Source organism: Dromiciops gliroides, chromosome 5 (assembly GCF_019393635.1).
Source record: "Dromiciops gliroides isolate mDroGli1 chromosome 5, mDroGli1.pri, whole genome shotgun sequence".
Lineage (NCBI taxonomy): Eukaryota > Metazoa > Chordata > Mammalia > Microbiotheria > Microbiotheriidae > Dromiciops > Dromiciops gliroides.
In genome coordinates, this window is record NC_057865.1 from 65,996,531 (window position 1) to 66,024,054 (window position 27,524).

Below are 27,524 nucleotides of genomic sequence, written 5' to 3' on the forward strand. Positions count from 1 at the left end.
TTAGACAGCATGTACCTTAGTGTCCTCATTTGTAAAATGAGGGGGACTTAGGCTAGAGATCCTTTAAAGTCTGCCTCAACTCTAGAGCTATGATCTTGAAGCCAAAAGCCCTGAATGAAGTTGATGCTATGAATGAAGAAGAGATGAATGCAAGAGTGAGTGTGGAAGCAAAGTCAATAGGAATTGGGGTGCAGGGAAAAAGGGAAGGAACAGAGAGGAGAAAGTATTGGAGAATATCAAGAGTTAGGATATTTTTAATGAAATGTCTAATCTCTTTTGCTGTATTTAAACATTCTTACTCTTACAAATAAATAGTACTAAAATGTCTGAGGAACAGAAAATGATTACATGCTATTAAAATCATTGAGGCGGGGGCGGCTAGGTGGCACGGTGGATAGAGCACCGGCCTTGCAGTCAGGAGGACCTGAGTTCAAATCTAGCCTCAGACACTTGACAACTTACTAGCTGTGTGATCCTGGGAAAGTCACTTAACCCCAATTGCCTCATAAAAAAAAAATGATCTAGGCAATTAATTCTAGATAATTTTCTCTGATGGAAAAAGCATAGTTACAGAGAACTGAAGAGACACAACCCAAACTTTCAAACATCAATATTCTATTTTGTAATGTTATCACCTGGGGAGCCCTCAAAGAGGAGGTTTTCTGCATTTGCCTCTGGTTAATTTTGCTATCACTACCTAAGGGACTTCTTCTTTAGACCTTATCCTTAGGATTTAACTCAATCTCCACATGCCTGTTCCATAATATTCCTCCACTGTGAGTCATTCAATTAAATTCCACAAACCTGTATTAAGTATGACTACATGCAAGGCACAAACCACTTGCAGCTGGTTGTTTTTCATTCAGAGTACAAAATACTCAACACTATATATAAGCAGGCATCTCTTCAAACTAAGAGGCTAGCTAAACTCACTAAGCTCTCCTAGGTCCCAACGAGACATTAATGCTGTTCTGATCACTGATCTCCAGGTACATGCCTCCTCTCTCTTCCCCCTGCCAAATTCAAAACTGGATTGCCTCACAATCTCCTGATACTCCCAAGATCATTATTTCTCCCCTGCAATTCCTTGTTCAAAAGCCCTCTTTTAGGTCCTCCTACTTAAGGCTGGTTCCCTAAGTATCTGCCCTGCCAGTCTTTTCTCAGATTATGTTATAACAATAATAATAATAATTCACACTTCTATATTACTTTAAAGGTTGCAGATATTACTGTAACCCAAAGTAGATCCATATTATTATCATTTCATAGACTAGGAAACAGACTCAGGGGAATTAATTTTGAGTAATTTCTCTCTCCTTCCCTTTTCTTGAGTAGGATGCCCTCATTATACATTGTGAGGTGATATGGCAATGGAAGCAGAAGATTCAGTTTCAAAATACTAGGACTTGAATCTCTGTCCCACCATTTATTAGTGGGAAACTGTTAGAAAGTTATTTACAGGGGCAGCTAGGTGGCGCAGTGGATAGAGCACCGGCCCCGGAGTCAGGAGTACCTGAGTTCAAATCCGGCCTCAGACACTTAACACTTACTAACTGTGTGACCCTGGGCAAGTCACTTAACCTCAATTGCCTCACTAAAAAAAAAAAAAAAAGTTATTTATCATCTCTTAGCCACAATTTCTTAATCTAGACAAGTGGGTAATAATTACCATCTAACTTTTAGGCTGCTCGTGAAAATGTGATGAAATGATACATACGAAAAGTGCTTTCAAAACTGGTGAGCACCGTATAAGGTAAGACACTGTTATTAGTATTACTTTTTCCCCTCTTGGTCTTCCTCTCCTGGAGCCCCCTTTGTCTATATCCTGTTATGACTTTGTTGATTAAATTCTGATTAGTCAATTAATAAACATTTATCAAGCATCCACTATATGCTTTTAAGCACTGTGCTAAGCATTAGAATATTGTTAATGTAATAATGGTAAAAATAAGATATTATTATTATTATTATTATTTAACCCCACTCTTTATGCGTGATTCACTTTGTAGACTCTAGATAATGGTATTACCTTTATGCTTGTGGAATCTAAGATTGCTCCAAACCACTTGTTTTCTCTCTGGTGCTCATAGTTGTAGTTGCTGTGACTGCTGACATGAGATTCTTGCATTCTTATGTATTTTAATGCAAAACGTTTACATGGGATTACTTTCTTAGAACTAGTTCATAGGAAGGGACTTACAACAGGGACCTTTAACAATCACCTTGTTTTACAAATGAGGATATTGAAGCTCAGAAAGGTGAAGTGACTAGCCTGTGGTCACACAGCTAGTTATGTACTAGAGGTGGTTACCAACCTCAGTCTTCTTGACTCCAAGTTCAGCATTCCATCCACAATAGTGGATTCACTAAATTATTTTATCCCATGCTTCTGTACATGTTATTTATTATTATTATTATTTTTTTGCAGGGCATTGGGGGTTAAGTGACTTGCCCAGGGTCACACAGCTAGTAAGTGTCAAGGGTCTGAGGCCGGATTTGAACTCAGGTCCTCCTGACTCCAGGGCCGGTGCTCTATCCACTGTGCTACCTAGCTGCCCCAGGCCAGGCCAATTTTTAAAATCTTGGTAGCTACTGTTAGCAAGCCCTTGAAATGCCTGTGTGGAGGAGACCCAAAGTTGAGTAAACAGAAGTAAAAAGTATATATGGTAAATACATGCTTTCCCTGCCTAAGGTCAGACAGTTGGTCAATAAGCATTTATTAAGTATCTCCTATGTGGTAGGCACTGTTCCAAGTCCTGGAGATACAAAGAATGGCAAAAAATAGACCCTGTCCTTCAGGAGTTCGCAGTCTAATGGGGGAGATAACGTGTAAACAATTGTGTACAAAGACCTATACAAGATAAATAGGAGACAATTGACAGAAGGAAGACATTGGCATTAAGTGGGATTGAGAAAGACTTCCTACAGAAGGAGGGATTTTAGTTGGTATTGGACCAAGAAAAATGAGCATCTTAGCATCTTAAATTCCCTGCTAAAACCTGCTTATTTGAATATAATTTATGCAGTGTATAAAATACTAGAAAAATTTTAAAAGATTAACTTGGGGGCGGGATGTGTGTATGTATGCACATATGTAAGAAAATGGTAAAAGGAGCTTACTCAATTTCCAAGGTCTTTGTAAATGAGCCAAGATAAGTGGTATAAGTTGTGTTCAACATTTGTAACGTTTCACTATTTTCAATATTATGAAAAGCCTATGAAATATGTGGGTAGGGTAAGGTTCTAAAAAAATGTACTCACTGTCTAATAAAATAAATCAGGTATTCATTCAGTGCATATTAGCATCCTGGGATGTAGAGTTGGAAGAGATTTTAGAAATCTTTTAGTCTAAACCTTTAATACTACAAATGATGAAGTACTATGCAAAGTGTTCAGGGATATATAAGATAAGGAATCCCCATAGCAATTTGGTGGAAACGACTTATAAGAAACAATGAAAGGACAATATAGGACAGAATATTGTTAAATTACCATGATTTGCATGGTGCTCTAACCAACTTAGCTGTTTACTACCTAAGAGATAGATAGTTGACTTACTATATATTATTTACAATAGAGCTACTAGTTCTATATTAAAGGAAACAAAATTTACAACTTATTTCATAAATCAGAAGATGCTCTACTTATACTATTATTTTAAGGTAAGATTGTTTATAGGTCACCTACTCTCAATAGTTGACAGAAATACTTTAAAACAATTTTCATATTCATTTTACTGCCAAGAGGCAAGATTATCAGTAAACTGTCTGAATCTCTTAACTAGGGTTTTATGTTCACATTACATTTTATTTGTTTTTTGTTTTGGTGAGGCAACTGGAGTTAAGTGACTTGCCCAGGGTCACACAGCTAGTGTTGTGTGAGGCTGGATTTGAACTCAGGTCCTCCTGAATCCAGGGCCAGTACTCTATCCATTGCGCCACCTAGCTGCCCCACATTACATTTTAAATAAAATATTCTATAATCAAAAGGACTATTAGTCATTAATGTATGTGAATTTCCTTCCTTTGTATTCCCACTGTTTAGCACAGAGCCTGATACAGTTTGTTGTGCAAAAAATACTCACTGACTGACTGCATTGCACACCTCTTACATTTATAATGAAGCTTAGTCAACAATTATCTAAGGATTATCCTTTGCAAGAGAAGAATAAATATCCCCAATTCATGAGTTTAATTTTCATACCTGCCCCAGACTCTTGCTGAACTTTACTTTTCAGCCACTTCATCCTTTCTATCATCCTCCTTCCTCCCATTTCTTTCTCTCTCCTCCACATGCGCATTGATGCTATATTCTTAAACCCATGTTCAAATTAGCTTTACATTTCTTAAATAATTAACTTTTCATCAATTCCCTCAGAAAATGACTGCATTTTCTAATAAATCTCACTATCAGAAATGTCTCTCGATATTTAATGTGGATTTTCTTTTTCTTCATTTTGTCCTATAACTTCTAGCAAAAGCCGCTTGGGCAACGTTAACTACATTCTTTGATTCTTTGGTATTTAGACCCTTCAGATATTTGTAGATGGCTATCGTATTTCCCTACTAGTTGTCACTTGGCCAAGCTTGACATATTTAGTTCTTTCAAGCGTTCTTCCTAAGTTGGTCCCTCTGGACTCTTAATCATTCTTATAGCTCTGGTCTGAATGCTCTCCAGTTTGTCTACATCTTACGACTAGGAAGGTGCTTAGATCTGAACACGATATTTTTTGCAATATAAAGAACCTCACTTAAAATCTAACTTTTAACAGTCTATGAATTAACCCACCAGCACATGTGCACTTATTAATGTATATAATAATCATACTAGCTTAAATCTACTGAGAAATGCATGTCACTTAGATAATTAATAATTAGTTTTATTTTTAATTTTTATCCCTTTGATTAGTAACCCTTGAATGAAATGAATGTCTTATTTTATATGATGTTTAAAATCAGCACCATAGGAGTGCAGTACATTTAAGTAGTTGATAAAATTGGGAAAAGTTTGATTTTATAATTTTCATGGAAGAAATAACCATTGTGAAACATCTAAAATCAGATTCTTTTAGCCTCCATGTTTTCATCCTAAATCAAAGTCGGACAGCTTAGTTCTATTTATACATACACTCTCAGTCCTCCCTCTCAACCTAGGCATGGGGTGGAGGGGGCACCTCTGGCATACATGGCAATCTTTTTTCAAACCAAAAAGAACTCCACTGTCTGTCATCTTTATTGCCTCATTTTTTACACTATCCTGAAATAAATATGCGAACTGGAGTGTTTTGATTGCTTCATTTTCAATCCCTGCCCCCAATTTTTCTCTCCTACAAATATGTAACTGCTTATGCTTTGTGACAATACTGAATTATCACTGGCAATACAAGTATATTTTACTAGTATTTTATTACTATATATTTCCTGAAAGTAATGCAAAATTTATAAGCCTGAGTGTTTTTCCCCTGCCCCCAAATGTGGCCAAGAAAGGTGTGAATATTTTTCTGATAATTAAATTCTTGGTCATACACATCTAAAAATAAAAAAGGGATGAAAGGGTGGGAAACTACCCTGAGACCAATATCTAGTTTAGCAATGTGACTTGTCAGAATTTTGAAACTAATTTGGTGAAAAGTTTTGCTTTTAATATCAACTTAAATTTCTCCTAACAGAATGATATGTTGCTACTTGTAAGAATAGTTTAACTTAACAGTCATTTCTAATTATTAAAGTGCTAATAAATCCCCCTTATTTTTTCCCCTTTATTTTTAAAAAGGATTATAAGGAAATTGACATAGACAATTCTTATTTGTAAAGGAAAAGCATAGACGCTAATATACTTTTCTCTCAAGGCTGAACCTGATAAAACAATTCCAGGTTACTTAATGTTTTTCGTTTAGGATGTCTCATTTTTAAAACAGCATAAAGTAATGTGTGGTACCCTGATTATGAATAGAAAACATGCTATAATCATTATAATTTGAAAAATAAAGTCATCCAAAGGATACTGCTATTACTTAGGCTGACATCACAATAGCCAAATTAGTTTTATCATAATGCTATGCAGTATTATGTACCACAAGATTAGAACCATTTTTATGTAACTTTCATTATATAATAATGATAAAAAAAATTTTAGTTGGGAATAACTTCAACAAACTCTCCCCTAATGTTAAATAGCATATCATAGTATAACATATGAAATCCTTCTTTCTTTTTTTACTCACTATCTATCTTTGTGCTTCCTGGAACTAATATTAATGTATATTGAGAGCAGGAGGATGATTGCTACTGGCACACTTGCAGTTTTTAACATGTGCTCACTTCCACTGTACCTGTGTTGCTTAACACTGCTAGTTTTTCCACATTTCACCCAAGACATTTTTATGGTATTGGCCAGACTTAAGCTACTCTTAATATCCAGAGAAAAACATCAGAATTACTGAAGTCTGCAATAAATTTCTGAACTGCTTTTGTTACTGAAAAAGCACACTTTCTTCATCTGATTTATTGCAAACCAAATCAAATGAAATCTCTAGGTATTCTGCAGATCAGACAGATGTAATCTGTTATAAAAAGTCTACTTATCACACTAAGACTGCTCTATTTGTTGATCTAGGTGTAAAATGAACTCAACCATGTTATTACATGTATTTGACCCAGAATCATACAATGATCACACTAGTAGGTGGCTAAAATTTCGCATTTGAGAACGACAAATCTGTTTGTTAAACTAAATTTAAAGTTCTTTGGATTCAGACTATATAAAAATACAGCAACTTAACAGTTCATAACGAATCCTGATAGGGAGTCGGATTTCCCTTACTCTGCTTCTTTCATAGTGGAGAAAATACTCTGCTAATGAAGCATCAACTTATATATGAAGGCAAAGTAAAAGAAAGAGGAGTCAAAAGCTTGTTGAAAGAACTAAGTTCTTCCATAGTTGCTATTTAGAGTTGAATTTACATTATATGTGTCTTCTGTAGAGAAAAAGGCTCCTAGCCACATCTAACCTCTGTTTCAGAGCACAGACAGGCAGAATTTCAATCAATGAATGTGTAAAAGCAAATTTGAATCTATCAGTGGGAAAAAAGATAAACATGATAAAAGACCAATTAGTAAGGGGGCACTTTATAAACCAGGAAAGTAGAGGGGTGCAAGACAAAGTGCTGAGTTTGAAATCAGAAAGGGGTCAATTCTTGTCTGATACTTCCTACCTACATAACCTTGGGAAAGTTACTTACCTTCTGAGCTATAAATCTGCAAAATGGGGATAATACCAATAATGACTACCTAACAGAATAACAATTCTCTCAAATGAGATAAAATGCAAAAAATATTCTATCACTGTCACATCCTTAGTTATATGAAATAAGAGAATGAATGAAAAAAGCATACAACATAGTCTATCTATCTTGATAATTCTTACTGAGTTTGTATCATTTAACATTTATCTTGATCATAAAAATGAGGGGTGGCTAGGTAGGTAACAAGGTGAATGGAGTCAGCAAGAATAGCCTTAGTCACTTATTAGTGATGTGGCCCCTGGCAAATCACTTAACCTTTCTCAGTCTCAGTTTTTTTTAATCTGTAAAATGATAATTGTACCCATCTCATAGGGTCATTATGAATATCAAATGAGCTAATATAGGTAAAGCATTTTATAAGCTTTAATGTGTTATATCAGAGCTTGCAATTATATAATTTTCAAGCTATAGTCTAGGGTAAGAACTTTTAGACTGCAGAAGACATTTGTGCTATATCAAATAATGTTTGAGATATACTGAATTGATTATAGACATTGAAAAATTATGAACCCAAGCTTCATTCAATTCATTTTACTTTCAAATTGATGTAGGAGGTAAAGAAGGGGTTAACAGACAAACCTAAAAGGGGTTAAGAGACAAACCTAAGACCCAAGTCTTAGATCTGAGCTCCAAGAGGGATTCATACCCTAGTTCTTAAGATTTGGGCCCTCATCAAAGTCAGGGCCTAGGTTCTTGTTAACTGGTACCTGGAGGTCTGGTTCCTATTAATTAACCCTATAAATCACCACTCATAACAAGAACATAAAGAGGCAGGTCACAGAGACCTTAACTACAACAAAAACATAGAGAAAGGCTATAGAAATCCTAATTGATAAATGTTAATACCCAGAGACTAGGCCTCAAAATGAAAAACATAGGGACACTCAGACCTTGGTAAGTTGAGATAACATGCGCAGAAAAAGCCAAATTTGTCCCCAGCTTACCTTATGACCTGCAATCCCCAAAAACACACCTCCATGGAGAAAGGTACCCACCTTGGGGGTTGGCCTAGGACCTCCCCTGTACCTCCCTAAGGTGGAGATTATTATAATGAGACTGATGATCAATTTATCCATACTATAAATATAACTGTCTTTTCTTTCCCTTCCATGGTGCCCTCCCTGTGGTCACTCGCAGTATTGCAATAAAACTTGGGAAACTGAGTCACTGAGTCTTGTAATTCTTTGGGACGCCTCATGATCAATTTGATCAATTAAACCCACCATCCCACACCAAACTTTTCACTGGTGGTCAAAAATCAACATGGTACAGTGGATTGAAAGGGGGCGTTGGGGCCTGGAAGATCTTGGTTCAATCTAGCTGGGCAAGCCTGCACAAATCCCTTAACCTATAAGCAAGGCAATTTTCTATGACCATGAATTGCAGAGAAGGTGTCAACCTGTATTGGTAGAGGGAACTTTCTCATCCAGTTGTTCCCTCTACTATTTAAGTCACAGGTACAGGCCTATTTTCATGAGCAGTGAGGTAACATCATACTTAGTTATGAAGGTGATCACATGACAACAAGGGTTGTCACAACATAGTATGGTTAGAATATCTTGATGATGTCACTAAGTATTTTGGTCTGTGTAATGTGAAGTAGGGGACAACCATTTCCTATCATTAGGTGGCTTTCTGTCATTGGTCTCTGGTAGCTGCTCTCCAACCTTTTTGGTACTCAAAATGACACTTTATGCTCTTAAAAGAATTCTAAGAGATGAACTCTTATTTATATGAGTTATATCTATATCTACAGTATCAAAAATTAAAATGTCTTAGTTTTATTATGAAAATCACTTGAACCTCATGGACCCCCTGGAAAGGTCAGTGGTCCCTAGGAGCCTCTGGCCACATTTTGAGAATTACTGCTTTATTGGGAGGAGTCTCTAGGCTCATTCTTGTCATTCTTTGAGACTGAGAAAAGCAGGGAGCTCCTTTATCTTCCTTCTCCCAATCTTGTCACTGATCTGGCCCCAAGGTCTTGAATTAAAAAAAAGGTCAGGGGGCAGCTAGGTGGTGTAGTGGATAGAGCACCGACCTTGGATTCAGAAGTACCTGAGTTCAAATCCGGCTTCAGACACTTAACACTTACTGGCTGCGTGACCTTGGGCAAGTCACTTAACCCCCATTGCCTCACCCAAAAAAAAAAAAAAAAGGTGGGGAGAAGGGAACAGTATACTTACTTTTTCAAAGTATATGAAAAGCATTTATTCATTCAATTAAAAATAAACTAAAACAAATGTATTAAGCAATTACATGTGCATGGATCTACAGTATGGATGGGATATACAAATAGAAAAATGAGACTATCTCTGCCTTCAAGAAGTTTACAATCTCACAGGGGGAGACAACGCATATACAGTAGTTTTTGACTGGGAAATCACAGTGAAGATGAGTGCAGTCATAGGGAAGTCAACTGATATTTCCTTTCCAATAGCAATGATGGTATCTGATTACAGTTGTCAGTAAGAGAAGATGGCTGGGGTAGAGAGCTAGATGGGACATGAAGCATGGCCTAGACATTCCCGTCAGCTAGTGCTGACATTGGGTAGTTTTGCCAAAGGAAGGCTCAAGTATAGACTAACCACTCTTCTAGGATCACATGGGACTAAGAGGGCTTTAGGAAATAGCACTGGAAGAAATTGACATCTTACTTTAGCTTGAAGCTTACTTTGCCTTAAATTTTCTCCTATAGTTATTTTATTTTAAGGTGTAGTTTTTGTTGAGAGGTGGCAAGGCATAGTGGATGGAGAGCCAGCACGTTGAAGTACTGGGTCCGACACACCCTAGCTGTGTGACCCTGGGCAAATCACCTAACTTCTCTGTGCTCCAGGTGACTAGAAGCTGCACAGAAGGTGTCAATCTGAATTAGCAGAGGGAGTTTCCTACACCAATAAGATCACAAGCCCAGTTCCTATCTCTAGCCTTACCTGTAGTTCTTGTTAAGCACATGGAAGACCATTTTCTCATAAATGTGTATTAAACTACCTTTAAAAATAATTTTCATGTAATATGTAATCTCAAAATGCAAGTGAAATAGCAGAAAAGTAATGTTCAAGGAAAAATTTTAAATATACAGAAAGATTTATTATTTTTCCTTTCATGCCTTATAGAATGTTACAATTTTTTTTCAAAACCTACAAGAAGAATTTTAGGTCTATTATTTATTAGCTTTAGCAATAAAGAGTGAAGTATATTGTTGTTTTTGTTTTTACAAAAAATTTTTTCATCCAAGGTAATGTTAGTATTTCAGTTTGTTTGTTTTTTAAATGTCAACTATTACTCAAGACAAGAACTCAACTTAAGGTACTATGTATCTGACACAATGCTATGATAATTCCTTTGTTTAGATACACTTTCTAACGGAGAAGGAAACTTCACTGAAACTGTCATGGGAATGTCTATGTGGCAAGAATGCTATTAATTTTTTTAAAATTTTACATTGCTTGGAATGGGACATTTCCAAAACCAAGGGAAAATTAAATAATTTTGATGAAAGTTTAAGGTTCCCCATTGTCCTATTTTTTCCCCAAGTTAATACAATTTGTATATTTTGATTTCTTGAACATTAAACTGAGCTGTGAAAATTAGATATATTTAAATAGGAGGAAGAAAACAAAGAGCCCTGCTCCATACTTGTTCAACAGTATTTGCTTATTTCTAGACTTTTTCAGCATTCAAATTTTAGTACATGTTATATCGTTTTTCGTATCCACTATAGGCATGAAAATAAAGGACCACAGGGAAATCAGATTCCAAGGAAGGGAGCCCTTTTTGGTATTTTCATTATGCTCTGCACAAGGTAGGAGTTTACTTAAAATTTGGCTGAATGGACAAAGTTCACCAATGTCACAATAACTCACAGTAATCCAATAAGAATTGGTAACTTAACTAGAAGCAACATAGGATTCTAAGACATTGTCTTCAGTGCCTTATTACTAATAGATCCTACTCACTCCTGTAAATTATTGCTATATAACTAAGCCAACTTCCCAATTTCTTTATACGTTATAACTAAGAAGCTAAATCTGTACAGTAAGAATATAAATGTTGATTCTTTGAAACTGAAAACCCTCTCTTCTTCATTTCACAAAAAATATACTAGATACAAATAGATAAAAATGTTGGAGGCTTGTGCATTTCTTATTACATTTACATATCACAAAAACAATGAATCAAAAAAAATCAGGATCATAACTAATATATTTCAAATACACTGTATATATGTGGAAAAAGAAACTTTATGAGCACTGACTTAAACAGAAGAAAGCAAATATATATATATATATACAATTTTAAAAGACAGATTTATCAAACAAGTCCCGGTGTCACTGGATTAGAATGTAGAATGTAACGCTCTGCAGAATCCCTGAAATGGAAGGAGAAACACGCTAATCATCACCCTCTGACAGTCTAGGCTGACATTTCCAAGTCCTACATTTGCACAAGACGTTCCAGATTTAGGGAGTTTTATGAACCCTTAGCTCACAAGTTACCAAAATGCTCGCTTTATTTTTCAATCTTTTCATATTATTTTGCGTCCTCTAAATTCTGTGTGAGCAGATGTTGTTAGCTGCAAAAGTGAGACTACAGATTTTGGAGCTCATGTTTACAAGTGAGAAGTAGCCAAAGACAATAGAATAAGAGAGCCTCAGATCACTAATGTTAATATAGGGACATTCAAGGCCCTCTAGTACAATGGTTTCAAACTCAAATAGAACATAAGGATCCCTGAGGGCATATACTGACTTAGAAAACCATATATTAACATTACCTATGTTCTACTGTACTTTTTTTTTGTTGTTGTTAAATATTTGCCAATTACATTTTAATGTGGTTCCAAGCAGACCTGGGAGTTTGGGATGTGCAATGGGCTGATTCATATTTGACATTTCTGCTCCACAGTGACTAGTCGCCATAACCTTTCTCACTTTATCACTCACCTTCTCTTGCTATAAGCTCTAATTAAACTAGACAGCGTTCTGTCTCTTCACCATGAACAATACTCTCATGTCTCTGCTTAGATTGTTTCTTCTATCTAAGAATTCCTCCCACCACATCTTGACCTCTTGGCCTCCAACTACTGGTTGGCCAACTCATGCTTTAGCTCCTTTAGGACAAATACTTGGCCACATACTTCGTGAAGACCACCTACCAAGACATAGAAAGATTTTTAAAGGTATTATCAGCTCTGCACTTCCAAGAACTATGTATCCTCATCTTCATCCAGTTAATGTTTGTTATGCAGACACCCCCCCCCCCAGGCCCTTGCTTTCCAATTCTTGCTCTCAGAACTGTCATCAAAACATCTCCTATAGGTGTTATCTACCTGTATTAGAAAAAGGCATACATTGTCAGACAGGATCAACGTGTCTTTATTCTTCTCCAGACTGTACTCCTGACTCTCCCAGACGTCTTCTATGAACATCTCTGCCCAATGGTCTCTCCCTCTGCTTCTTCCCAGAACCTCTACTTTAAGGTGAAGGCTCAGGCCAGTCCTGTCTTTATTCCTCTCCAGGTTATGCCCCTGACTTTCTCAGTCTTTCTCTATAATTTACCACCTTTCTCTATAAGCTCCGCCTAGTTTTCAGCTCCCTTTTATGTGTAGTCTTCTCCCATCAGGATGCAAGCTCCTAGGATCAATCAATCAAGATTTATTGAGTGCCTATGTGCCAGGCACTGTGTTAAGTGCTGGGCATATAAAAAGAGGCAAAAGACAGTTCTTGCCCTCAAGGAATTTACAGGCTAATGAGGGAGAGAGACAACATGCAAACAAATATATACAAAGCGAGCTTGATACAGGACAAATAGGAACTTTAAAAAGGAAAAGCACTAGAATTAAGAGGCATAAGGAAGCCTTTTTGAGGAAGGCTGGATTTTAATTGGGATTTAATTAAAGGAAGCTAGGGAGTTCAATAGTTGGAGTGGAAGAGGGACAACATTCTAGGCATGGCAAACAGCCAGAGAAAATTCCCAAAGCTAAGAGATGGGGTGTCTTCTTGATGGAACAGCCAGCAGGACAGTGTCACTAGATCCAAGATGTGATGGGGAAAGTTAGGAAAGGACTAGGTTGTAAGGGGTTGTGAATGCCAAACTGAGCATTTTGTATTGGATCCTGGAGGAGATGAGGAGACACTAGAGTTGATTGAACTGGGAGGTAACTAGCACTTTAGGAAGATCTGTGAATTTGTCCAAAAAGAGGGAAAATGATTTGAAGTTATACACTCCCCTCCAATAAAGTCACTAAACTGTGCTAAGCCTTTGACCTCGTGATAACAACACTCAGCATATCCCCCAAGCTGGTCAAAAATATAGGGAAAAGTCCCACATACGTGAAAATATCTACAGCAGCATTTTAATAGTAGCAAAGAACTGGAAGGAAAGTGAGTGCCCACAGATGAGAGAAAAGTTGAACAAACTGTGGTATATGACATCAAATGCTGCAAAATGGTGACCGTGAAGAATGCTGAGAAATTGGGGAAGATGAACTGATAAAGGATGCAGTAAGCAGTGCTTATTTACAACAACGAGTACAAGAAGGCAAAAATAAAAAAAGCATCAAAAGACTTTAGGACTGAGTAATGTGATATCCAGTTGTGACTTAAGAGCAGGTGGTGATGTGTGCATTCTGCCTCTGAGAAGAGAAGCAGGGCTCCACAGGTACGGAGCAGGGCCATATATCTTCAGATACAGCCCATGTGTTGATTTGTTTTGCTTCACTGTACTTAGTCATTGCTAGGGGAAGTTTCTATTGGGATGGTGGGAGAGAAATAATTGGGAAGTGACAGTATTGCTTAAAAAGTATCAATAAAACATTTTAAAAGTATTCTTTAGGGGGCAACAAGGTGACGCAGCAGATAAAGCACCAACCCTGGATTCAGGAGGACCTGAGTTCAAATCCGGACTCAGACACTTGACACTTACTAGTTGTGTGACCCTGGGCAAGTCACTTAATCCTCATTGCCCCACAATTTATATATATATATATGAGGTTGGGAATTATTTTAATTTTTATCTTCATATGCTCAGTTCTTAGAAGAGTATCTTACTAACCACAGGTGCTTAATAAATAAATGCTTGTGAAGTTTAGTTCTTGTTTCCTCAGAATTAGATAGAAATAAACTTACCAACCAGAACCACTAGTCTGTATTTCTCATTATTTTGTCGCCGATACGGTGAAACTTCTTCATATGTCGGGACGTCTGCTGTATCATACTGATCACTCTTCTTGCATTCATACATAGACTTGTTTGTCTTCTTATCTTTTCTACTAAGACGGAAGCTTCTTCTAAAACCAGCTGGAATTTAAAAATATTATTTGTATTTAAAAAGCACAGAAAAACCTTCAGATCCAGGAAAACCCAACTACGACATTGTTGCAAATTGTCTGATAAGAAAAAGTGCCAGTTTAAATGATTTTATCCAAAGGATGCTTTGGAAGAGATTCATACTTCATTTATTTATTGCAGTTTACATAGACTCTGATTTTATATAAGTCTTAAGCCAGAGAGCATCTTTTTCAGTAAATCGATGCATATAACTACACAACTTGAACCAAAATAAGGAAAGACTACTTTAGTAAGTCCATTAACCCAGTTATACATGGCACTGATATTGAATACACCTGATGAAAATCACTTCGTATCTTAACAGACATATAACTTTTCCATAAATCCCAGATTATTTTTTAGCATGTGTACAATAGTAATAACATCACGATAGAAAGGTATAATGGATAATTTCACAGAGAGGGGAACAGAGACAGGGAAGTTGATGTCATAGAATGTACCTATGGCTGCAAGAGACTGAAGTTATACAAGTCTAGTGAGGATTAAAAAATCAGTTTAGACTATATGTTGTGTGTACTCATCATTAGGAAGATTATCTTGAAGTACTTAAGAGAAGGATTACCAGAGTCATTTAAAAGGACTCTACTATACATCCACTACAATATGAACATTTAGAAAGTTTATGATGAGATTCACTGAATCAGAATGATGTAGGGAATAAAGTGCTAGACTTAGAGGCAGGAAGACCTGCCTCAGATACTTGCTGCCTTTGAGACCCTGAAAAGTCACTGAACCTAACTGTAACCTCACATCTATAAAATGGAGATAAGAGTAGTACAGGCCTCGCAGGCTTGTGAGGATCAAATGAAATAATAGGTAAAAGTGCTCTGCAAACTTTAAACCTTTATATAAACAAATCAAACTTCAAGTCAACTTTAGAACATACGGAATGTGTATTTTCTTAGAGCTAATGTTACTATACTAATCAGAAAACAGTGAATTTTTCTTTTTTAATGCAAGCCTATTTGGTAGTAAAACTGAAGGATGTTTTACTGGTAGGTATGAATTTAAATTTATATGAAGGGAAGATAGTAATGCTTAATGTCATGCCTAAGTCATTAGATAGGACTCCAAAAAAGGGAAGCTTTATGTGTATTTTTAATTATTGATGACTAAAGGCAAGTCATAGAACCTGAGCAAGGAATCACAACCTAATACATTCAAACAGTATGATCAAAACAAATACAATGAAAAAAAAAAAAAGATGGCTGAGTCATGCTGACATGACACAAAGATTTTAATTCTGGGCCACAAAGAGCCATTTTTGCTTCCATGGAAATAATCAGGTGGTTTGGAGCAAAGATTTATGCATAAAATAGTCTCTGAGGAAAGTTTTTGAAAACAGGAATCTCAGTTTGGTAAGCAATTCAGGAAAGCAGCTTTGGCGACAAACATTTGGGAAGACATAAAAGAGCTGGGATAGAAGAGGTGCGTTAGAAATTTCCCTGTGTACCAACTTTATCTATTGGAGGAAATGCAGAGTAGTTTAAAAAATAAGAGAAAATGAAAGTGGGGTTTGATGGGAAAGATTACACCGGAAAAAACTAAGAGAAAAAAATGATTATCAGACAAAGGTATTCTACACACGGCACTTTGACTCTATGCCCAAGTAGCATAAAGAGTTAAGTGTTTTTTGTTAGACTCAATTGAGTTCTGTGATTAAAGAAAACAATTTTTAAAATTATGTCCACGAACAGAAAATGAGCAGAGTTCTCTGTAGATGACCCTAAGTACACAACCCAAGAACCACATAATCCTATTTCATCTCAAGTAAGGAATTCTTAGTGGCATCTGGCTTGAAGAAAAAGGGAGTTCAGTGTAAGAATGCAGTTTTACATAAAATATATTTTCCTTATATTTCTTTCACATTTTTATAATTTATAATTGGCTCAGCGTTTTTATGGACAGTATTTTTCCATAGTGCTTACCCACAGCTGCTAGAAATTTCCATTTTTTCGGGGGAAAAAAAAGGAATGGCACATTTACTTTATTACAATAGGAGAGTGATATTACAGCACAACTTCAGCTGCAGATCAGCACCATTAATCCCAAGCAGACATTAGAGACTTCTCTTTCCTAAAATGTTTTTCCATTAAGAATAATTTATGATAAATGTTAATTATTTTCATGGGTTTTGATTTTCTTTTACAATGTTTTTGCTCACTTAAGAATTACTTTAAAAATTCCCAGAGAAGGAAGGAGAGAACAAGGTGATTGAATGCTTTAATTGAGTTGAATTCCTTAATCACAGTAATTAGTTACAGGAATCAGAGCCCATCCTGGAGGCAAAATAAAATAAAAGTATTTAGTTCAAGAGGAGGGTTTGTCAGACCGATCCTGTGCTATGACTATGGTACTAAAAGAACAAAGTCTAAGAATAATCAAATGTCACACTGGAATATTCATAACAGCAGAAAGCTGATGAGGCCCTAAGCTTTTCTATTTTGAACTTCTATTTTAATATATATTTCAGAGTAGTATTATAATCATTTGAGGCTAAAAATCTATAGTTTTATGGTAGGACTTTGATTAGTTAAATTATTTACCAATTTGTTCATTCAATCATGCATGCATACATTCATTTACTATATTTATTGGAAGCTTATTGCATCAATAAACAATGAAATATACAAGGTCATAAAAAACATTCTTTCAAGCAGCTTAAAATATAAAGAAGATAACCGTGCATCCACAAAAATCTATAATACAAGGAAGTTATCTACTGAACACAATCATTAGGTACTAAAAAATGTATTAACTCCTGTCAAAAGTTACACATAGTTAAGTCTGTTTTATTAATTAATAGTCTTGTTAAAATACCAATTTTCAATCTGAAAATCAAATCAATTAGGCAGATTTTAAACCTAGGGATTCTCAAAAAAGCTAATTATTTGTATTTATGTAAAATTTTTCATCTAAATATTAAACTTTACACTTAGGTTTGAGTAATTATCAATTATTGCTACCAGAATAAGTTTTAAATCAAATGTAAATATATGGTAGTGCTGATGTTTATATAACTTCAAAAACTGGTAATACATCTCTCCTAAAATTTTACCCCATGTCTTTTCATGGTATGGACATGATAATGGCCTTCTAAAAGTTGGGTCAGTTGAACAAACCATGACAGCAAGGTGATGCAGTGGATAGAGTACTGGGCCTGGAGTCATTAAGACCCATGTTCAAATATAACTTTTAAACTCTTGTTATATGTGTAATTCTGGGCAAGTCACTAAACCTCTATGTGCCTCCGTTTTTTATCTGTAACATGGGGATCATAATAGTACCTACCTCCCAGAGCTGGCATGAGGTTCAAGTGAGATAATATCTGTAGAGTGCTTAGCACAGTGCCTGGCACATAGTCAGTGATTAAAAATATTTGTGCTCTTGCTATCTCACTCCTATATCCTAACATTGGGGTGATGTCAGACTTGCAGTGAAATGGATTTAAGTGAGGAAGGGCCGTGCAGTCACCAGCCTCACTCTCTCCTCCAGAGCCCTCTGGGTCCAGTGGCAAGATACGGATCGGGACAACAGGAGATGACCCCAGATGTTTAAGGCAGTTGGGGTTAAGTGACTTGCCCAGGGTCATACTCAGCTCCTCCCAACTTCAGGGCTAGTGCTCTATCCACTGTCCCACCTAGCTGCCCTCCCTACTCCATTAGCAAGGTTTGAAGGGTAACTTTTACAATGGCCTACATGTCTGTTTTCTGAGGTCTCACCCAGCTAGGCTTGGGGAGGTTCATTACCAGAAAATTGGCCGTGATTTTCTTTTTTGTCATACCAATTCAAGGAGACTATTAGGGGCATATTAAGGATTTGCTATCTGTGTCAGTTAAAGAAGCACTCAGGCTAACAGACATAGATCTTTTTAACTGCTGAAGGGAGCGATACATTACCGACTGCTAAGACTAATATGATGAGCACTAGAGATTCAGAGGTCACGGATTCTGCAGTCGTTTTAACATGCATTATAGTAGCATGGTATAGTTAATACACGTTTGAACATGTTTCATAGGAGCATAGTATAGATCTGGTGGCAGAGGTTCAAATTCTACTTCTGATGTTTACAAAGTGTGTGACCTGGGGCAAGTGGCACCCTCCTCGGACTTCAGGAGGTTGGACTAGATGGCTCCTGGGGTCATTTCTTGCCCCATATCTATCATACTATGATTAGTACAGATATAGATGAGTGTTTTTGACACAACTCAAAAAAAACATGATTATATTTTTCCATATGTTGAGACCATTATGGTGAAAAACTAGGTCTTCGAGAGTCACAGCATTAGTTCTATATAACAAGAATAATAATAACTAATACTTACATAGTGACGTAACATTTGTGAAGTGTTTTACATATATTACTTTCCTTTGATCCTCAAAAGAAAGCTGTGAGGCAGGCTGTGTAATTATCACTCTTTTTTATAGATGAGGAAATTGAAGCTGAAAGACTACATAGAGTCATATAGCTAGCAAGCATCTGAGGCAGGATTTGAATTCAGGCCCTCCTGAGATTTCCTGGCATTCTATCTACTTTGACAACTAGCTGCCTAAAAATAAATATTAAAAAATCAGACTGAGCCAAGAATTCTAGAATAGTGAGGAAAAAGAAAAGTTTACCAAGCTGATGGAAAAAATAAATCCCATAAGTTAATGATTGAGTACAATGAATGTAATGGAGAGGAGGTGGAGAATGAGGAAGAGGAGGAAAATGTCCAGGACTCTGAAATTTAGGCTGGTCTCACTGTTGATGAAACCTGAAAATTAATTAAACCTGAAAAATTATATTGTTTATTGACATTATACTCTTATAGTTCCATCTTCTAATATCTTAAAGATGACCTTGAGATACATATACACACACAAAACATGTCTTGTTTCTTATATTATTTACAATTCAAATGAGCTATTTTATAAAAATAAAATCTGAAATAATTCAAGACCAGACTCTATCCTATAAAAGCCAAATGAATAACTTATCCTCTAAAACATAGTTGTCTCTGGAAGCACACATTGATAAAATCACACACCATTTGGGGAAGAATTTTCTTTGTTTTCTGTTCACAAAAGAGAAGACTTTTTTATTCTAAGATATTAAAAATAAGTTCCTCTATAAGTGTGGTTTTATTTCCTAGAGATATCTAACCTTTAAAAATAAATCTCAGGCAGGATTTAAAGAAATGTTATTAGTAGACTTCTAATGTTTAAATATCACAGCAACTTGGATAGTAATTCATGTTATATGTGGATATTTTTAAACGTATTAAATAAGACTCCACAGTCTATTCCCTTAGACTGCAGAACTGCTGAAGAAATGAAAATCGTAAAAATTTTCAAATTCCTCTTTCATTTCCAATATCTTTCCAAGCCAATTTTCTGTTTTATTTTGCAGTGGAAGATCATAACTGTGATCAAAACACAACTGCCAAAAATGTTGTGTAAAAAAAAATTACTCATCTCTAAAATAATTTGGTTCTTTTGGTGAAATGGTAAGTAATCATGCTCTAGTTTTAAACAGCCTAGTGGTTGTCATAAAATTGGAAAATTCAAGAAGTATTCATGAAAACTACCATTTAAAAATATTTATACAAATTTATCTAGGCATTTGTAACAAAAAATAGCTTTAAGTTATGAAATTTAAAATTTTCCCACAATAAAACATTGAAAATTTTAATTTACAAATATTCTTGTTGCATTTCTTGTGCTATTATAATAAGAGTCCTAAAAAAGACACAAAAAGAAACTATGCAATCGAAAACAAGTTGCAAGGAAGCTTGTAAAATATATGATAATGCTATTTGAGAAATGTAGCTTTTATGACGTTCAGCTTCTATGCTGAAACTACTCCACAGACACAAAGGAAATCTGAAGAGAAAACAGAAGTACAAGCAGCAGCAGGAGGAACAAAAACCTATGAGGAGAATTTAAAGCAGTAAGGCTTATGGAAGAAAGTATCAGGTGCACGTCTGAACAAATCAGACACATCTGAAGAAGGTATTGGGGGGGGAGGGGCGAAGCAATGAGGGTTAAGTGACTTGCCCAGGGTCACACAGCTAGTAAGTGTCAAGAGTCTGAGACCAGATTTGAACTCAAGGTCCTCCTGAATCCAGGGCCGGTGCTTTATCTATTGCACCACCTAGCTGCCCCCTGAAGAAGGTAATTAACTTCACTACTATCTATGTGCACACTATGAAAATATGAAAATACATAAAGCACCAAAATAATACAATATTTTAACATAAACTAAATAACTGCTCATTTACTTATTGATTTTATACACCCAAAGAAAAATTTCTGGCCATGTAACATAAACTATCCTCAAAATACCAGCTGGTTCAAAAGGGCTAGTGTAGATATGCAAAGAACAAGTGTTCATATAATACAAATACCTTAAAATCTTATTAATTTTGCTCTCAAACTAGCAACAAAAACAGAAACTCAAAAGACCTAAAGAAATTATGGAAGCTACTACATTAACTGGCCATTTCAAGAAAAAAGAGAAACAGATGCAAATATATACATGTATGCACGTGTATACACACACACACACACACACACACACACACACATATATAGACACACACTCACGTGGAGAAAAGCTCTTCTGGTTATGATGCCCAAAACTGTTTTTGCCACATAGTAGGGTGCCATCATATATTCCTGACAAAACCCTGGAAAAGTCAATCAGCTGAACAAGTCAGAGAAGCAGTGACTTCTCCTATTTAAAACTTTGAAATGATGAAAAAAATCATGTCCACATAAATTTAAAAGTTTTAGCAGATTAGTTTAAAAGTACACTGGTTCTTAAACATACAATTTCTTCAACTGAAAATTTGCTAGGCAAATGCTCTGCCTTACTGTTAGAGGAAAAAAAATTCCACATAGTATGCCAGACTTGTTGGAATTATCCAAGAGCCTTGCTAGCTCAAGAGAGACAATATGTTGGGAAAGAATTCTTCTACATTTTTCTGAATAAATGAACTTTTTAAAAGTAATATAATATCTACTCAAAGGTAAACAAAAATGCATTAAGGAAAAGATTAAATGTTGTGGCAAAATTAGATAATCATTTATTATAGTTCTCCAATGATTATAAGTTAAACAATTTGGCTTCTGACTGAATATACTAAAGGACAAAATTATACCTATCAAAGCAGCCTTAAACTCTGGAAAACAGTAAATAAAAATATTTTAGAAGGAATAACAAGAGAAACATTTTCATATCTGTGCATATATTTGGTAAAAATAAAGAGATAAAACACAATAAAGATATAGGCAGAATTTAAAGCTTTTAAAACTGAACTTGTATTGAAAAATACAAAAGCACTTCCAGAGGGGATAGGATTGGGGACAAGTTTATATGAGAGTCAATTTCTGGACATGGTTTACAAGGCAGTATTTACTTATTAGATTAAAATTTGTCTAAGTACAGGTAAGAGAAAGTACCATTAGATAAAATGCTATATAAACAGCAAAACTAGCTCCAGGACAATCCTGGGTTCAAAAAGAAGTATGGTTAACAAGATTTTTATGAAAATAATATCACTGAATATACATTTTTTATTCAATCTAATGCACTGCTGTTAAAAAAAAAACACAATAAAAAACCTCTCTTTCAGTACTGGACAAGTGATCATCTGATCTTTGCTTAAAGAATTCCCAAAACAGCCCATTCCACTTCAGGACTGATCTAATTATTAGGAAGTTTTTCCTTAAATTAAACCTAAATCTGTCTTTCAGACAACGCTGATCCTACTGCTCCTAGTTGTGTCCTCTGGCATCAAAGCCTAATTTTGACACAGCCTGATCTCTTATATGACATTCTCTCATATACTTGAGACCACTTATCGTATCTCCTCTTAGTCTTCTCTAAGCTAAACAGCCACATTCCCTTCAATGGACAGAGCATGAACTCGAAGCCCTTCACCATTGTCTTTGATAAAATTATAACAAGTTTAGGAACACAGATTTCAGAATGAAGTTAGCCTGTGGTCTTTTAAATTTTCATTGCACCCAACTCTTGACTTGATTCAAGAACTTTCCTTTGTCAGCTCTGGTCTCCTGACATTCAGTCTAAAACATGATACTGATAAATTATGTCATTTCCTATAAGACATGACTGATAATTGATTAAGTTATATCAAATTTTCTGCAATGAACAATTCTGAAGGGCAAATTCTTTCTGTAAATGGGGGGGGGGGGGGGGAGAGAAAGGGCCTAAACAGAAATCCTTTCTACAACATCCCTAACAAGTGTTCATCTAGCTTCTTTGTATCAATTAATTTAGTATCATTAAAGAAATATTCTAGTGAAATCACTACTTCTCTAGGTTGGAAATAACACATTTACTGAGCCATAATAATTAGTTATAAAGAAGTAGCTGTGCTTAGTAGATTATGCAGGAGAATTGGAGTCAGGTAGCCTTGGGTTAAAATCTGGCCTTTGACACATGTTAGTTGCATAGGTTAACTTCTATGTTCCCAAGGCAACTTTCTAGATATTCACTGAGTCACAGCTGTACCTTCACATACTGTCAGTCAACAAACATTTTATTAAGTGCCCACCATGTGCTAGGAAGACACTAGCATTAAGTGAAATCAGCAAAGACTTCTTGTAGAAGGTAAGATTTAGCGGGGACTTGAAGGAAGTCAGGAACATTATGAAGAAATGGAGATGAAGAGGAAGAGAATTCTGGGCTTGGGGGACAGACTTGTGCTAGCACTATTTTCTGCTGCTAAGCAAAGCCATCCTACTATCTCCTATCCATGACAGAACTTCAAGGACATGAATGAAGATAGCTACTACATATCTCCTGTTTTCTTTTCTTCAAGAGAAACATCCCCTTTTCTTTCAAATGAAACTTTCTGGTGCAGTTTCTGGTCCTCTCTCAATTCTGCTTGATTTCTTCTGCAACCTATCAATGGAACAGCTAGGTGTTAATACAACACTTCTAAGAGAATCTGATCCAGAAAGCAAAGTAGGCCACTCACCTTCTGAGACCTTATTAGTGTTCTTTTATTTCTGCTAAATTGCTTTTGTACTTGCAATCAACAAAAACTCTCAAACCTTGTAGACATTAGCCATGCCTCTTTCATCCTATACTTGTGCTATTGACTTTTTTCTTTTGAAGCCAGAAGTATGAATTGGCATTTACCCCTACTCAACTTCAAACAAAACTAATTAGGAAAATAAAGGAAGCAGTTAACTGGGAAAAATTTTTGTATTAAATATCTCTGATAATCAAGTATCTTTGATAACCAAATATCTCTCTGATAGTCAAGATATATAGACAACTTACAGAAATATATGACCCAGGGTCAGCTAGGTGGCACAGTGGATAGAGTACCAGCCCTGGAGTCAGGAGGACCTGAGTTCAAATCCAGCCTCAGACACTTGACACTTATTAGCTGTGTGATCCTGGGCAAGTCATTTTACCCCAATTGCCTCACACACACACAAAAGAGAAAGAAATATATGACCCAAAACCTTTCCCAATTTATGTGGTCAAAGGATATGAACAAACAGTTCTCAAGAATTGTAAATTAATAACACCTATGTGAAAGAATGTTCTAAATCAATAACATCAAGAGAAATGCAAATCGAAACAACTCTGAGGTTTAACCTCACTCCCAATAAATTGGCAAAGACGACAAAAGCTATGTGTGGGAGGGATTGTGGACAGATGGTAACTAACACATATGCACTGCTGGTGGAACTATGAATTGGTTCAACTCCTCAGGAAAATATTTGGGAATTATGCTAAGCAAGTGACTAAAATATTCATACCTTTTGACAAAGAGGTCAATAATAAAAAGATAGTCCCCTCCACCCCTGCACAAAACCAAAATATTTATAGCAGCAAAGATTTGTAAGCAAAAGAGACACCCACTGAAGAAAGACTAAACAAGTTGGGTATATAAATGAATGTACTATAACTGTGCTATAAAAGAAATAATACCTCCTTCCCTCTTTTGCAGAGGAGGGTGACTATGGGTATGGAACCCTACATACAATGTCAGACTTCTTTGATATGATGATTTGTTCTGCTAAACTGTTTTTCCCCGCTTTTTATTTTCTATATAAGGGATGGCTTCCTAGGTGGGGCAGAGGAAGGAAATGATACACTGGAGAATAGAAGCAACTGGTGGAACACTGGATGAAGTGCTGGGCCTGGAGGCAGTGAGACTTGAGTTCAAATGTGACCTCTGACACTTACTAGTTGTGTTCTTGGGGCAAGTCACTTAACCTCTGGTTGCCTCAATTTCCTTAACAGTAAAATGGAAATAACAGCTGTAAAAAGTGCTTAGTACAGCGCTAGGGACATAGTAGGTACTACATAAATGCTTATTCCCTTCCCTACAGTTAATATAAAAACAGAAGGTGTCATTTTTTTTTCTTAAAGGAAACGTTAGCCCTTTTCCCTTAGCACCTTCACCTCTATAGCCTTAACCTTGTAGCCTTAACATATTCTCTATACCCAACTCCTCTTCTCTCTCCTTGCCCTGAATATCCCACCAGTATCTCAAATTCATCATGTCAAAAAATAAGAGCTTACTATCAACCCCACATACACCCCCACCCAAATCTCCACTTCTGGAGAGTCAGGAGGTAGAATTAAGGAGAAAGAAAAATCCAGACATGGGGGAGAGCCAGTGAAAATGCCAAGAGTAAGGGAACCTTGTGCAAGGAACAAAAAGGAAGCAAATGTCACTGGATCACAGAGTCATGTAGGTAAGGTGTAGGAATATTGAAAGGGTAGGAAGGGGACAAATTAAAAGTGCTTTTAATGATCAAATGGGGATTTTATGTTTGGGAGCGATAAGAAGGCACTGGAGTTTACTGAATAGAGGGGATGACATGATCATACCTGAGCTTTAGGAATATCAATTTAACAGCTGAGCTGAGGATGTACTGGAGTGGGAAGAGTCTTGAGGCAGGGAGACCAACCAGCAGACTACTGCAATAATACAGATGTGAAGTGATGGAGACCATCAAGGTGATGGCAGTATCAGATGAGCGGAGGAGGGTGGGAGAAATGTTCTGAAGGTAGAAATGAGCAGGAAGTTGTTAATGGCATGCAGGCTGCAAGCCTGGGTGACTGGGAAGATAATGTATACTTGATATTAAGAGGAAGAGAAGAGGCTTTGGCAAGGGGGTAGGAGCTTGGAGGTGGAGAAGGAGAGAAGATGAGTACAGTTTGGACACAATGAGTCTGAAATGGCTAAAGAAAATCCAGTTTGGGATGTCCAGTAGGCTTCACAAATCTTAAAGTGCTTATAAGTGACAGCTATTACTATTATTATATGAGGGAGGCAGCATGATGGAATGGAAAGTTGTTAGTATTACAACTCCATTAGAACCTTTGTGGCTTCAGGCATTTACCCTTTGTGGGCCTCTATTTCCTCACTGATCTAGACAAAAGAATGTAAGTCCATTTCTTTTGTTTCTTGGGTTTGTCCCAGATCAAGAAGAACTGGACTTTGAGGAGTGGGGGGTTGGGGGGGGGAGGAGGGAAAGGACTGAGAAACTGATGTCTGGGTCCTCCCAAGAAATCCGTTATTAATAATTATTTTCTCACATGTGTAAAATAAAGAGGGTTGAATTTGACCTCCAACATTGCTTTAACATCTGTTATGGGTCCCTGGGTACCTCAGAAGTTTTCTGGGGTAAATCAAAGAATCTTCTCCTTGAGAAACTAAACCAAAGGACAGACACACCTAAAGAGATAAGTGGCACAGGGTCAGGACTGAGTTAGCTCCAGGACCACCACCCCTCAAGGAGATAAGATTAGGTGTGACTGCTGCCTTTGTGGCATGAGGAGGACAGAGATGGCTTGAGAAATCCGGAGCCGCCCCTTACCCAACTTCCCCCAGCCACCACCAGTGGGGGATGGTCCTCCCCCAATAAGGGAACTTTCCACAGTCAGATGATCACCCCATGGGACCACCATTGGTCCTCTATAAAAGTATCTGCCTGTCTTCTGCTCGAGGAGATAGGTATCTCAGAGAGCCATGCCTCTGTGCCATGCCTTCTCCCCATGAGAAGTCCAAGGACTTCTCTCTTGGTTTCCTTTCCCTAGCACCTAAATAAACTATTATTTTACTCTAATTGGATTTGTGTGCAAGAGGGTGTAATTCTTTAAAGAGGAATTCCTAAGAACCCCTACCCCAAAACCCCACATATTTCCCCCATAACAAAGTCCAAGTCAATTATCCCATTCTTAGGCTTCGAAAAAATAATGTTTGAAGGTAGAATTGATGAGAATGGATAAATCAATGGAAAAGCATTTGTTAAGCTCTATGCCAAACACTGTGCTAAACTCTGGAGATACAAATACAGAAACAGAGAGACCCTGCTCTCAGAGAGCTTACATACCAATGGGAGAAAGAACACCTATAAATCAAGTGACAGTCAGGGAAGGACACTTTGGTTTTTAAAGTTACTAAAATTATGAGTGGGGCCATAGGGGAGTGAACGGAAACACTCCATCCAGGAACAATGGCGGAACTGTTTGGTATGAAGTAAGTAGAAAAAGTCAAGATACCACAGTCTGCAATGTGAAGGACTGACTGGATGGTGGTACCACTTGACAGAAACCTGGACCATTGCAATAACCTTTTGAATGGCCTCCCTGCCTTCTTATTAAATGTCCCCCATGCCTGGAATGCTCTTTATTTCCTTCTACCTCCTGACTTCCTAGGCTTTCTTCAAAACTGTCACATACTCACAAGGGCCTTTTATGGCCCATTCCATGCCTTTCCTCTGAGATTGCAGGCTACTTGCCATACTGTTTAACTATTTTTTAGTTAAACAGATTAGTGATTTAAGTTAGTCAGGACCATCATCATGGAAACCTACCAATGTACTTCTAT

The 27,524-nt window shown here is 36.6% G+C and overlaps 1 protein-coding gene across 5 annotated transcripts in view; it reads right to left on the bottom strand.

The window, feature by feature from the left end:
• MPP7 (MAGUK p55 scaffold protein 7) overlaps positions 1 to 27,524 on the bottom strand; it is a 229,527-nt gene that overhangs the window by 22,005 nt on the left and 179,998 nt on the right. For all 5 annotated transcript variants that reach the window (XM_043967389.1, XM_043967388.1, XM_043967387.1 and 2 more), the window contains one exon: positions 14,431 to 14,601. In XM_043967389.1, coding sequence (XP_043823324.1) covers positions 14,431 to 14,601 — 171 coding nt within the window. The remainder of the gene's footprint in view (positions 1 to 14,430; positions 14,602 to 27,524) is intronic.